This window comes from Neurospora hispaniola (assembly GCF_033458365.1).
Source record: "Neurospora hispaniola strain FGSC 10403 chromosome Unknown B0T23scaffold_13, whole genome shotgun sequence".
In the NCBI taxonomy this organism is placed as follows: Eukaryota; Fungi; Ascomycota; class Sordariomycetes; order Sordariales; family Sordariaceae; genus Neurospora; species Neurospora hispaniola.
The window spans coordinates 136,901-151,047 of record NW_026944418.1 but is presented as its reverse complement, the minus strand read 5'-3'; the positions used below and the strand labels follow the sequence as shown (position 1 = coordinate 151,047).

General features: G+C 52.2%; 3 protein-coding genes across 3 annotated transcripts; 1 reads left to right on the top strand and 2 right to left on the bottom strand.

Moving 5' to 3' along the window:
- Positions 1-346: 346 nt before the first annotated feature.
- B0T23DRAFT_327865 (uncharacterized protein) lies at positions 347-2,773 on the top strand (the record flags this gene model as incomplete). Its single annotated transcript, XM_062835650.1, has 4 exons — positions 347-769; positions 838-2,101; positions 2,275-2,295; positions 2,712-2,773. 4 exons carry the CDS (start codon positions 347-349, stop codon positions 2,771-2,773), a joined length of 1,770 nt encoding a protein of 589 aa, XP_062687864.1.
- A 904-nt stretch (positions 2,774-3,677) lies between these two features.
- On the bottom strand, positions 3,678-7,656 carry B0T23DRAFT_348019 (kinetochore complex Sim4 subunit Fta1-domain-containing protein). Its single transcript, XM_062836003.1, has 3 exons — positions 6,998-7,656; positions 5,871-6,947; positions 3,678-5,137 (listed from the first exon to the last, which is right to left on the bottom strand). Exons 1-3 carry the CDS (start codon positions 7,196-7,198, stop codon positions 3,728-3,730), a joined length of 2,688 nt encoding a protein of 895 aa, XP_062687863.1. The 5' UTR covers positions 7,199-7,656; the 3' UTR covers positions 3,678-3,727.
- A 2,638-nt stretch (positions 7,657-10,294) lies between these two features.
- Positions 10,295-13,101, bottom strand: B0T23DRAFT_391033 (Metallo-dependent phosphatase-like protein). Its single transcript, XM_062837913.1, has 2 exons — positions 12,512-13,101; positions 10,295-12,432 (listed from the first exon to the last, which is right to left on the bottom strand). Exons 1-2 carry the CDS (start codon positions 12,875-12,877, stop codon positions 10,669-10,671), a joined length of 2,130 nt encoding a protein of 709 aa, XP_062687862.1. The 5' UTR covers positions 12,878-13,101; the 3' UTR covers positions 10,295-10,668.
- Positions 13,102-14,147: the final 1,046 nt, after the last annotated feature.

Below are 14,147 nucleotides of genomic sequence, written 5' to 3'. Positions count from 1 at the left end.
ATGTATACAACCTTCCAGCCTAGAGGTACTTCGTTCTTACTACTGCTTTCCTCGCACCTGTTATGAAATCCTCCAAACATCCCGTCTATCTCCAGACTCTGATGGGGGGAGGCACTTACCTACCTCTAGGTAACTTACCTAGGTAGGTACCTCTAGGTAAGCTTTCCCAGATCCAAGCTCCGGCTGCACATCGTCGATCCTGGACTGCACTTCCTGAATAAAACCCTCAAAGACCCAACAACCAAACGCTCAAATCGTCACGCTCACGAGCTTCATCGTTTTGCCCCAAAGCACCTCTGCCTACCTCTACGTACCTTCGTTGCCTGCTTCTGTTCTCTCACGCGTCATGTCTGGTCTTGCATTAACTGGTATTGTGCTGGGTGTTTTGCCCCTCGCCATTGAGGTTTTTGACAGATATGCCGAGGTGGCCAGGCGCATCGATGTCTTTTTGAACATCAAAGCAGAATACCTGGCATGGAGCCGAGGTCTCAAGTACAATAAGGTTCTATACGAGCGAAATCTGAAAGAACTGCTTCTTCCTCTCATGATCGATGACGCAACAGAAAAGGACAAGATTCCCGAACTCATCAAGGATCCGTTGGGAACTTGGTGGACCGAGCCCAAGACAGCTGGCCTCCTGAAGGCACGCCTTCACGATTGCTATGAGGTGTACATGGATTACATTCGAGCGATGGAGCAGGTGATGGAAGACGTTGTCGACGAGCTGGCGTTTGGTAATTCGTCAGTTCAAGGCAAGATCACCACACCGGTAAGTCCAATAAACTCAACTGCACGGCATAATGTCCTCCAGGCTTACTAATGACATCAAACACCTAGGGTGAGGCTTCAGTCATTGCACGTTTGACGGCCTTGAGAGACAGCGACAACCGGTCTTTCCAATGGCACAGATTCAAGTTTGCCCTCAAGGGTCCAGAAAAGCGAACACAGCTGCTCACGAAATTGGAAGATTACAACAGAAAGCTCCGGGAACTTCTCGAGGGCAGCGACAGACTCCGAGACCTCTCTGCGAAAACTCCTGTTGTGACTCAGTCCAATCCTGTAGCCATAGATACTGCGCTTTGTAACTTTTGGTTAACAGCCGACACATTCTTCATTGCTATCGCCTCAAGCTGGAACTGCCGATGCAAGACCCACTGTGCGAACCTCCTTTTACGCCATCGGAACGATGCTACGGCCGAGTTCGAAGTACTTTTCACAAAGGAACAGCCATCTCCGGCAACATGGAATGTCCGGAAAACGAGAATTGTTGGGAAACAGGGCGTCAGCTCGAAGCCGGAAGAGGAGGCACAAACTCGGATGACCTCACCATTGGAAGAGGAAGTGACGCTTGTAGATGTAGAGCAAGGAGACGAAAGCGCCAACGCCTCCACTGGTTCCGCCAGGATCACGACCCCAAAGAAGATCATTCACTGTCTCTGTACCGCCCTAGAAACGCCAGTCTCTTCTACAATTCCAGGGGAGCGGGAACCCAGCTACGGCTACCTCATCAACCAAGATATCACTTACCACATCTACGACATGCCCTACCACCTAACCCAGCATCACACCACCGTCACTTTACAAGACATCATTGATGCAGATCTGTTCCAGGATCTTGAACGCAGAAGAAGATGCTCCCTGGCGCTAACGATCGCCTCCTCGTTCGTTCAACTTCTTGGTTCTCCCTGGCTGCCCACGACCATCACAAAGAAGGGCATCATCTTCCTCCTAGACCCGAACCCCTCGGCACAATCACTTGCCGAAGACAAGCCAGCTTTCCTCAACGAGCCATACGTCCACCAAACCTTCGTGGGCAAGAAATCGACAAGAATTGTAGAAGAGGCGATGTCGATTGCCGACTCCCTCGACCAGCTCGGCATCATCCTCCTTGAGCTCGGCTTTGGCAAGCGTCTGAAAGACCAACCTTGCCGGCGACGGTACGAAGAGAAGTTCGCTGCGCCCAACGATCATGTGCGTTCACTGTATGATGTGTTGGCAGCAAGAGATTGGCAAGAGAAAGTGCTCGGGGAGGCGGGACAGGATTATGCGGCTGCGGTGAATTGGTGTTTGGGGGGGAATCGTTCTGGCAGCAAAGTGGAAGGTGAGCCAGCGAATGCGGCAATGGAGAGGTGGAGAGAGGATATGCTCGTTAACGTGGTGGGACCGTTGAAGATATGTTATGAGTATTTGTCCGGGAAGGGAGTGCGGGATTGATTAGAGACATACTAGGACAGGTCAAAAGGCATTAATACAATTTGATATGACATTGTGTAGATCAGAAACAGCGTATCCAAGGTAAGATTATGCATTAGTTAGGTATCCATGAAAACGTAAGGTACCATAGCGGGAGTATGGGGGGAGCATCTAGCCTAGTAAGAGGTCTCCTAGGTAGGCACTTCCGCGCGAAACCTTTCGCGCGAAAAAGACAACCACCAACAGGGTCGAACGGGTAATAGGAAGAAAGAAAGCGACAACAAGAACCATTGAGTGTCACGGGGCTGGCGCCCAGGGGTGTTTGCCTGGCTGGCACCAAGGCCTACCTGCGTGTATACCTCGTAGAACCCTTACATTGAGCCACTGGCTTAATTGATTGATAAGAACGCTCGTTCCTTCCATTCATAGACGGATTTGGATTTGGAATTTGAATTTAGGAAAGAGCAGTCCATCTGGGGAAAAAAAAAAAAAAAAAAAAAGGGAAAAAAAAAGTCTAGCGCATCGTTATAGGGGGCACCAGATTGACCAATTAGAGCCTTCTATTGAACAACTAGGCTAGGTGATTCAGCTATGCTAGATGTCTTGGGAGATTTCCCGCTACGGTATAGAAAAGTTGACACAAGGGCTCGAGCTAATCAAGAGCTACCTAGGTATACTCCGCGCACGCCTAAATACCCAACAAGCACGCCATTTCCCCCCATAGTAGCTGATATATTAAACTGGCCCTATCTGGTGTAAAAAACGAGATTTTCAATGTTTCCGACATTTGACATAAGTCCTTAAATTGGTGCTGTAAGTGTTAGACGGCCGTGCCTCTTCGCGCCCATTCACTGTGCTTCCATTCACTGGCCCTCCCGTCCTGGGTATTTAGGCTGCCCTGCTTTTTCCCTTCTTCCTTGTTCCTACCACCAGAATCAACACCTTTTCGTCCTTCCAGTCCAACAGTAAGCGCCACAAGACCGCCTGTCAACAAGAAGCACTTCAAAGACTCCAGTTGCACACCAAAGCAGGAAAGATAGGTAACTGAAGGCTTCCAGAATTTATCTGGAGTCATAGTGTAAACACACCAACATTCAACCATCACCACTGTCACCATCACCAACTTACGATTACTCAACTTTACCAACGCCAACATCAACCCCGCCAACCATCAATATGCTACAATTCGTCGCCATCTCTGAATGTGTTGCGTCGTCACTTGATGTCGGCAACTTGAACTCTTTGACTGATTTCTTGGCAGTGAACCGCCGAGTAATCGGGATTAACCAAACATCAAACATGACATTTTCCACAAGTTATTGGCCAAGTAACAAGTCTCAAAGCAATGCCATAACTCAAATTTAACGACAAAGGAGTCCCAGTGTTGAAAATCCAAGTTGCATTAGGGTATCAAGAGCCAGCCATGCACCACAGCTAGCAGTAACCGAGAAAACGAAAATCTGCAACGAGCAAGGCAGAACAGAGCATTTTCTTCTCGCGTCCCAAAATTCTGACCACTACCCACCCGCCATGTTCACACCAACGCCTTCCCACCCTCAGCCTTCCCAACCAACCCCGAAACCAACTTCCACACTGCCGCCCGTTGCCTCTGTCCTCCCTCCTCCCTCGGCGCAAACACCTTTAGCCTCCCCTCTGACATGGCAAACCCCCCACAAGCAACCTTTGTCACCCTCACGCCCGGATGAAACAAGTTCAAGCCCAGGTGCTTATCCACATACCGACCCAGGGCTTCCGTGAACGGGGACTCCTCCGTCTGATTATCTCCAGAGACAGCAGTCCTCCACTCCCACCCTTCCTCTCCCAGCCGACCAGCCAACTTTCGTCGCTTCTTGACATCCATCTGCCACGTCTGCTTTTCCTTGGTCTTGCCCTTCCCTTTTTCCTTTTCCTTCTCCTTATCGCCCTGCATCTGCTTCCCGGCCCGTACGAACCCCCGCACGTCAGCAGCAGGGATAATGACATCTATTCCCTTTATTCCTAACGGTTCCTGTCCGGGTGGTCCTTCTTTGTCCTCTCGCGCGGCGGGAGTGGCGTTAGTGGCGGTTCCTTTGTTATCCGGTGGTGGGATGTAGAAGCCAAGATTAAGTACCACGTCCTTGGCTAGTGGTCCTTTTTCGGGTAGTCCAGCTGTCCGGATCCATGATTCCCATGACTGTACAAGACTTCGAGTGCCGAGACGGAGAGAACTGACGCGGCAGTCGAAGGTTGTGGAGAGGAAGTCGCTGATTACTGATTTGAGAGGGGCGGGCATTCGAAGAAGGAGGAGAGGGAGGTGGAGGAAGTGGGCGGGGTTTGGAGGGTCGGTGGGTTGGGAGTTGGAGATGGTGAATTGGTTCGTTGGTGGGTCTGCTTGTTGTTGATCTGAGGAGGATGGGAGGAGCAGCGCGGTGCATTCGGCGGTTTCATACCGGAGGAGGATGTGGAGGGCCTTCTTGTCTTTAAGATCGGAGACAAGTCCTGGCCAGTCGAGGTCTGTTCGTGGTGTGGCATCTTCATGCTCGCCCTCGCTATCATTTGTTTCGGGGCTGGTGATATCCAGTACGGCGCCCATGTTAACCCATCGAATGTCGACGTACTCTAACGCCCCGGCTCTTCCCATCACGCCATCCTCTCCGTCTGCTCTTCCTAGGCCGACCTCGACGCCACGGACAACATCCCCGACAAGTATTTCGCGCAGTCGTTGTGAAAGATTCCGTAATCGTTCGCGGTCGAGCGGCTGTTTGCCAACGTACAGAGGGGAGACACGGTGCGTCGAGAAGGTCGTGTTGTAGAAGGGTGGTCGCGACTCTTCTTGCTCGAGGATTTCTGGGGAAGATTGTCGGTTGGGGGAGGTAGATGAACGTCGCAGTTCGGGTTCGGGTTCGGGTTCGGGTTCGGTCTCAACCCGTTGGCGTTTGCGGCCTGGTGGTGGCATCTTGGATGTCTGCCCGTGTTGTGGCTGGTTGAGTCGACTAAGCTGTCAAGCTGTGGAAGCTGGCGTCCGAGGATCGCGGAGCAATTGCGGTTGCGACACGCTGGAGTAGCTCAGTTCGTGGGGAGTGATGGATGTAGGAGTTCGCGCTGTCAGCTCCAGTTGGGTAGCGCGTCGGTCAGGTAGGGAATGGTTGAGCAATGTGGTTGACAGTTTGTGTTTTGGTGTTGAGGAAAAGGCGAGGGAAAGTCAACAATCCGTTGCTTGGGGGAAGTCTTATCGGCGTTGTCCACCTTATCAGTGCGTTCGCGTCATGCAGCGGGGAATCCGCTGAAGGGTGCTGTGGTCACAGTGGGCTCAATCAAAGATTCAGGGTTCGGGTTACACGAGTGTCTTTGCCTCCCCTTTCCTCTCCACATCGTCAACAGCCATCACCAAAGCATGGAAGGATTACTTCCCACACTCACATCTAATAAATTTGTCATAGTTGGCTATGAGGAACACCATTACACTCCCGCACGAGTATCCTCCTCTCCATGTCCCGGCCTCTTAGCGGGCTGGCCATCGTCAACAACCACGCCTCGCCATTTTCACGAACTACCAAATTCACAACATTCAAACAACCGAGACATATTGACGTTGACAAAGTAAATTAGAAACGATTGACATAAAACATGACACATACGCTCATCCCATCCTAGAGGTATGTTTGTTGTGATCATCACCTCCCCCGCCAAATCTCGACCTTGTTCCCAAACGTACTCTCCGCCGACAAGCTCTTGCTATGCTGCACGCCCCTCGCCCCATCAAACTCAAACCCCCACTCTCCCTGGTGAGCATGTCCCCCCTTCTGATCCTCGACCTCCCTCGACACGGTACTGAACGCACTCGTCCTCTTCTCCTGCAGTTCAATCTCCTCCACACCGTCCACACTGACCGTACACGCAGTCCCCATGGCCGGACTCAACGGCTCCTCGCTCCTCTCACTCGAAAAGCTAATGACCTTTCTAACCTCCACCCTCGAGTTTTGCCCCTGCCGCTGCTGCTCATCACCAATCTTACTACTTCCACCTACACCCGCACCGCCACCATCTCGTCTACTGCCCGCCCAACTCTGCGAAGTTCCCTTATTACTCGTCCCTCTTCTCGAAGTCTTGCCCTTCCAAAACCGAAACAAACTCTTGAAGTACGGGACACACCCACACATGATGCCCAAATGGATCTCCACGGCCGTCCATGCCCACAGCTGGTTGCCCTCCCACGTCGGATCCCACGTCTCCCACACCACATAATGGACCCAGTACATCCTGATGCACGCCGCAAACACGACCAACAGACCAAAACTAAACAACACCACAAGAATAATGCGCTGGTGGATGGGGATATGCGCCCGGAAAAAGGTCGGGAGCGGCAAAACCCAGACGATAAAGTCCGCGAGAGCAGTGACAATGGCGTGCGTCATGAGCGGCGCGTACTCTTGGATGCAGTCGGCGCTGTCGGACTGGATCAGGCTCCAGTACGATGACACGGGGTGGCATTGTGTGAAGAGCAGGATGAAGGAGCCGCAGTTCATGGCGATGATAAAGACCATGGAGACTTTGGTCAGGCGGCGGAACCACGAGTTCATGGGCGCCAGGGCGAGGTAGGACACCAGGATGGAGACTTTGGAGAAGCAGGAGGACATGATGAAGACGGCTTGCGTGGCCATGGAGATCTTGCGCCCATGGGAGACTTCGGTCACGGTGAGGTCCCAGATGTGCTTGTCCCAGCCGAAAGTGGTGTAGGCGAGGATGACGCAGATGGAGACGGTGGTGCCGAAGATCTGGATTGTGTTAGCTGTGTTTGGAAATTGGAAAAAAACATACAACATACCGAGGCGATGATCATGAACCAGTCATCCCATCCCGTTTTGCGTAGTAGACGACCGCGGACGTATAGTCGGAGACCGAGGAACATGAGAGAGAGCGGAAGCATGATGAGTTCGATAATGGTGAGGCCCGGTCCTCGGCTTTCGGGGTTGACGTAATTTGGTGTTGGCCATTGGGCCAGTACGTCTGGTGGTGGGATTCTCATGCTCGCGAATGTGTGTATGTGTGTGTTGGTGTTTTGGCTCGATATTCCTGATATCTCCCCTTTTCTTGTTTCTTTCGTGATTCCTTCTCGTCGGTACTGATTTGCTGTTTGTTCTCGATCATCGAATGACAGGATCCGTCGCCCGTCGTCCGTCTACTTTCTTGACGCCAGCATCGATTTCGTTCCTTTCTGATGTGATTGCTGATCACAGGTCGTGGTGTAGTATAGTGTAAAGGCCGGAATGAATGAATGATCGACGACGACAGCCCAACAGCCCTATATCCTACTCTTTATTTCCTTTCGAGTATGTAGCAGTGCTAGACTCCCACTATTTTAGTACTGCAACAGTGGCAGCGGAATCCTCTAAAGGTCAAGAAAAGATTGACTAGACGAGGCAGCAAGCAAGCAAGCCCGCCATGTGCTGCAGAGCAAGGGGAAGACGAAGATAAAAGGTGATCTTAAGGGCACCCCCCCTCTCCCCCTCCAGACCACACAGCATGTAACCACCCTCGTTCTCCTCATCTTCCCTTCTTCATGACCCTCGCCCAGCGTGGAAGTTCCCCGTGGCAGGGCATAGTCGCCGAGCACCCGGTGCTAGTGGTTGAGAAGGGAAACCGAGCTCCGGTCTGACAGGTCCGGGTCCCCTGGTTCGCATACGACCGACGAGTTCTAGACTAGTGAAGGCCACCTTGTGCTTTGACCTTGATAGTGGGTCAGGAGAGGGTGATGAACAGGCTGCAGTGTGGTTCATCCCATCGAGCCATCCATCCCCTCTGGTCTATTGACTGATGGGTTCATCCATTGATCGGGCAGCAACTTCTTGCCGGTCTATCGGCCCGTGTCCGTGCGGAAAAACCAAACTTCGCTTCCAACTTTTTTTGTTGACTCCAAGCAGCCTAGGCCGAGGCTGAACCCACTCACGAGACTCCTCGCTGCTAGTGTACTCGATTCCCCAGCCGCCGTGAATTAGGGGAATCCTCGCATTCAATGGCTCCAGACCTTCTAGAACTAAGCTGTTTGAAGTTCTTCACTCCGCCGCCGTCTCCAAGCCAAAACCCGCTTCATCAGCGGCGTCTTCTTGGCCATGTGGAGTGGCGCTAAGACACATGGTGATGCCGAGTCATGATCAGCTATTTCTGCTGTCCGATTCACTGCTGTGATGAAGATGAAAAAGAAGAAGAAAAGAGATCTGATCTGAGCTGTCAGCCACGGCAACGATCAACGGGGAACCAGGGGGGGATCATGAAGAGAAAAAAAAAAAATATACGAAAAAAGAAACGAAACCACCACGCGGAAACAGGGATGGCGAGGCCAAGGGTCGGAGACAAAGAAGGAAAGATGGAGCCGTGGGGAAATCGCAAAATAACGCCAAGAGGTCGAGGAGCGTGATGGTGTCTCGTTTGGGAATAGCGTCCTCCAGCTCCGAGGGCTGCGACGGGCCGGACGGGGATGAGGTGTCTGGGTAGGGCTAGGTACAAAATGTCTTTCAGCTGAGGAATTTGGTTGCCGAATTCCCCAGGATCCTCCCTGTGCCATTTGTTTTGAGATTATCGCAATGATATCCCTTTTTTGGTTGATGTTTTGCCGTCGAACCGAGAGATCGTCGTGAAGCGCTTTTGGCTGTTCCGGATTTTCCTACCCTCACATCGCCAAAACTGACCGATAGCTTACGTACCTAGTCGCTTCCATTCTTTGGTGATGACTTCGCCTACTCTACAGAAATGCCACCCTGTATACTGTAATGTAACACCTCGCACCAAAACCGCCCACCTAGGCTGCTACATACCACCAGGCACGTTCCAGGCCAGGCCACACACACAGGCACCCGCAGCGGGCAGCGGAAATTGCACGCGCGTGACGGCGTGACATCGTCCATCGCTTCCACGAGCCGAGGGGTTGAGCCGAGAAATCTCCCGTCAGCAGTCATTGCCTTGTTGGGAAAAGTGAGAAATCTCCTCCGAAAAAGAAAGACAAATCCAAAATGGGTTCACGATGCCTGTGCAATGCATAAACCACCAACCCAAATCATATCCCATGGGTGTTTCGCAATGTCTGTCCAATGTTCTGTGTGATTGCACTTGTCTCGGGTGTGAAACGTGTGCGGGTACAGAATGCATAAGGCAACTTCCATGAACCTGTGTGGGTCGGTGGTCGAGATCGAGATGGAGCGAGGTAACTTAGGTAGTAAATGGCAGGGTGCTGAATGAAGGGAATGAATTTTATCATGTCCTGCAGGAAAGTATCTGCAGGTACATACCTCTACTTCTACAGGTGCAGGCCCCCCCGCGCGCCTCCTCCTTCGGATCCAATCCCGTTCCTGTGATTACTACATGTGTATGTAGTGTACCTGCATGGAAGAAGGACGTGGATGGAGTGGAAGACGGAGGGAATGGATGTTGGGGAAGGAGGGGAGGGGAGGGGAGCTGCCCCTGGTGGAAGACGAAACCGAACCGAAAAAGAATTCTGCGGCTTCATGCTGAACTTGGCAGGTTGTTCGTGATTGTTTGTCATCAGGACAGGTGCTGGTTGGATGGTTGGCTGGCTGGATGGCTGTTGGATGGATGGGGGAACGGTCGCTTACGTGATGACAACCTTTGACGAGATGGAGGGTAGGAGTGTGATGACGGGGAAAAAAAAAAAGAAAAAGAAAAAAAAGGTAGTATGAAGAGGCGGGGTGTGTGGAGGGTGTGTATGTATAGAGTGTGCAAAGAGGATGTAGAACTATCTCTAGACTGGCATAAACACCCAGAAAGATTAATGGTGGCAGTGGACCGCGACTTCCTCACCTCCTTCTCAACACCATGACATCCAGAGTTACCCTACCTAGGCAGTCAAGCCCCAACAATCACCGACAGCGTTTGAAGAGTGGGTAAAGGACTTGGAAAGATAATCCGGATGTGATGAGACGTAAAAGAAAGAGCGAGGGTAGCACAATTCCTGATAACAAACCCCTTTGTGCAACTCAGCCTGTCCAAAAGGGGGCTGTTTGGGTGTAATGCTACATTTTGGGTTACAAAGCTTGTTTAGCCGATGGACTCGGCTTGACAAGAAAGAGGTCTGTGTACTTCCGTAAGAGGAAACTGTAGGGCAAGATTTGGGGTTTTGATAACGTCTTCCGATGATAACGTCCGGAGATGGTGGTAAAGCTTCTTGGCTTCCACTTCCTTCAAAGGACGGGAGGTATAATAATGAAACCGAGCTGTCACTATCACTGTCTGGTCTGTCAAAATGCCACCGAAGTATGCTTCAAGTTGGCCGGGTCAGGTCATTCATCGTTGGGCTCAACGGTGTTATTATTCCGTTACGGGTATTCTCCAAAATCCCCGAAAGGAGGGGGGCAAAAAAGCAAGACTCGCAGCATTGGGTATAGCATCACCTCTCTCTCTCTCCCTCCATCCTCACCACAGTCATGCTCCATCCCTCTCCTTCTCGCCTTCTCAACACCAACCACATTCAATCCAGGAAAAAAATCAAGCCCCAACCTCCACAATCCTCCCCTCCACCCTCGGCGCCACCGCCTTCGTCCACGGCACGTCAAACTCGCCCTCATCCAAACAATCGCACGCCTTGCTCTGCACCCCCGCCAACCGACACCACTTCCTCGCCACCCGTCTCATGATCCTCATCTCGCGATCAATCAGCTTCACATCCGCGTCTCTGCCGCTCACTCTCGAGCTGGGTCTGCTCCCTGAACTACTTTCGCTATCTGAAGCGCTGGTATCCCCCACGGACGTCTGTGACTCCTTTAGTGGTTTCACCGTCGACCTTCGCTCTCTAAGCTTAGCGGGTGTCCAGAACTTCCAGTTCGAGAGGGGAGTGGAGGAGCCAGCGCCATCTTGACCAGCGGGTGTGGGTTCTTCTTGTTCGTCTTTCTTTGCTTCGGCGTCAATGACACATGTCTCCTTATCGCAACCCTCTCCCGTCTTGGGTTCCAGGGTAGAAGTCAGGGATTTGGAAGGTTCCCTATATTCATCGACGCCCTTGACTACCTTGCCCCAGTGTCGATCTTCTTCAGCGCCCCAAAAGGCCCATTTGTCGAGGGCTTTGAGTGCCATAAAGTACTGTCGTAACATCATGGAGATGAGAATGCCGTTCTCTTCCGAGACGACCTCCTCGCACTCGCCGCCTTCGGGCTGGACGAGGAGAGAGGTGTACCCGTCTTTGCCGCGGGCCATGTACCCCCTCGTTGACATTGTGTAGGTCTTTTCCAAGTCGATCGGTTCGCCGCCGACTTCCACGCTGGTGACTCGCTTTCCTGATGGTAGGGAAGGGTCGAAAACGAATTTGATGTTGGATACCTGGGGAAACCGGCCTTCGAGGGCCGGGAAGAGAGAAACGCCGTTTTCGAGCGCGTCCCAGACTGCTTGTCCCTTAACTTTGATGACTACCACGGGATCCTCAAAGGGGAAGCAGTCGGTCACATCCTTGACGCGGATCGGACCGGGCGGGTAGATCTGATCGCCGCGGATCGTGCCGGCGGCCATGATGGCGATGTCGGCGTGGTAGTGCAGGCGCATAATGTCGCAGACAAAGTTTCCAATGTTGCTTTCGCGCAGGCGCACCGTCGTGAAGCGCGCGTCGAGGGGAGCAGCGCTGAAGCCGATCGGTTTCTCGAGCGACTTCTTGAGCTTCGAAGTAAGTTTATCCACCAACTGGTCTGTCGGCGGATCGCGGGGAATGCTGCTGTAGATGTCCCGCCTCCAAATATCCACATCCCACTTTGGCTGCCCCGGTTGCGTGGGTGGTGAAGCAGGTCGGCGCACCTCCAAGTACGACAGATTCTTGAAATCGGACCCCGACCGCAGCACATGGGTCCCGTTGATCAGGCTGTGCGCATAAAAGTGATCGTGTCCGCCCAGAATGATGTCAATCTCCCCGTCCATCTGCCTCGCCAGCTTGTGATCGTTTGGTTCGCGCATATGTGTTAGGGCGACAATGAGATCGGCTCCTTGCGCTCGCAGTTCGGGCACCAGCTCCTTTGCTACTTCGGTCGCGGAGCGGTAGATGAGGTTGGGAGGCAAGGCATTGATGGTTTCGAGCCATTCGCGCTCGCCCAAGCCTAGCAGGCCGATCTTAAGCCCGTTGGCGGTCGTGATCATGTGGGTGCGGCCGGCGTTGCCGATGGGCACATTTTCGCCGAGCGCGGGGTCGAGGACGTTGGCGAGAAGCCAGGGGAAGGCGCATTTGGAGGTCAGGTGTTGGAATTGCAGGACGCCAAAGTCGAGATCGTGGTTCTGTTTTTTTTTTTTTTTTCCCAATTGTCAGTAAAAACGGGGCTTGGAAGGAAGAAAAGGGAAAGAAAAAAAGACATACACCAACACAGGCGCACTGAGTCCCAATCTTGTTCAGAATCGGAACCATGTGGCTGCCCTTGGTCACCGAACTCTCCAGACTCGGATTGAACACATCGCCCGAGAACAGCGTGACCAGCTCCGGCTTCCCTTGCCCTTGGTACCGCTCATCGTTGCGATACTCGTTGACGGCGGTCATGAAGCGTGAAATGCCGCCGACGGGTTCGGCTGAGGATGCGTCGAGGTGGTAGACGTCATTGAAGTGGAGCAGGCGGAAGTCGGGTTCGGGTGGTGGCCCCACTGGTGATTCTGCCGAGGAGTTGAGGCGGCCGGACGAGTAGGTTACTGTTGGTTCGGCCGAGGGCGGTACAGGTGCGTGAGATCCCATTGTGTTTGCGTGGGAATATTTATGATAATGTGACTGAAGAGAAGTGGAAGATGGTGTAAGGTGGGAGGTTTGTTGAAGGTGGTGGTAGTGGTGGTGATGTTCTTTGTTGTTGTCATATGATGGGGTACTACACGTGTAGATGATGATGATGATGTAGTGGCGGTTGTTGATCAACAAAAAGTCTCGCTAGTGTGGCAGCAATCCAGGAACAAGAAAAAAAATCAGGGGATCTCATCAAGTCACTTTGGCGGGGAATAGTCCCCTTCATATATACCTGTCATACTACCACTACCTACCTACCTACGTATGCCGCCAGATCTACTTCGGTTGTCATGTATGTAGGTATACCTGGCATAGATAGTACAAAGCGGTGGGTGTGGGCAGTGCGGTGAACGAATAAACGAACCACTTGCTTCCGGTTGGCCCTGTCCTCTTTTCGTCTCCAACTTCTTTACCTATCTCCAAATGGCGGACAAGCTCCAAGGTCCAAATACCAAGACACGGACCAAGAACTCCGCCTCCTTTTGTTTTCCCGCGACCAGTGACTGAAACACGTTGGGAGTCATTGTTTGCCAATGGGCCGCCAACATAGCCGTCTCTTTGACGTCCCCATGGAGGGAAGGTCCCTGAATGTTTACCTCACAGACCAACCATTCAACCAAGCTCTCCAAGCTCACCATCTTGGTGTACGGTCACAATTGATGACTTCAGATTTAAACACGCTGCCGCCCAAGGTGGGCTGTGTTATCGTATGTAGGTAGGTACTTAGGTAGGTATGTTCAGGGTGCATGGAGGCGTGGATGGTATCGATTGGACGGAATCTTTCGGAGTTTATCTGCATTTCCATTCCCGATACGAGTCTCAGCTGAAACACACAACGTGTTGATGTTGATAGGGGAATAGGGGGTCATGTAGTGTAGACGAGCGGGAGATCCGATACCGTGGGCTGATTACTGGTGAGCTGGGAGCTAGGGAAGCTAGGTAGGTAAGTGTGGAGATGGGTTGGTTGGTTGTCATGGGAGATAACATGATCCCCGGATAAAGAGCACATCCCATCGTTGCTCTCTTCCATCTCATACCTCACTGATGACTATCATTAATCACGGGATCACACAGCCTGAAGCTATAAAGCATCAACTCCTCAATCTGTGAACCAGTAACAGTCAAACGGGAGTTGACGAACATCACCCATCGATCACGAGGTCATCAGGGGAATGTAAACACAAGTGAAAGGATCTACAGGCGGTTGGTCATGGGGGTTCTTCAAAGC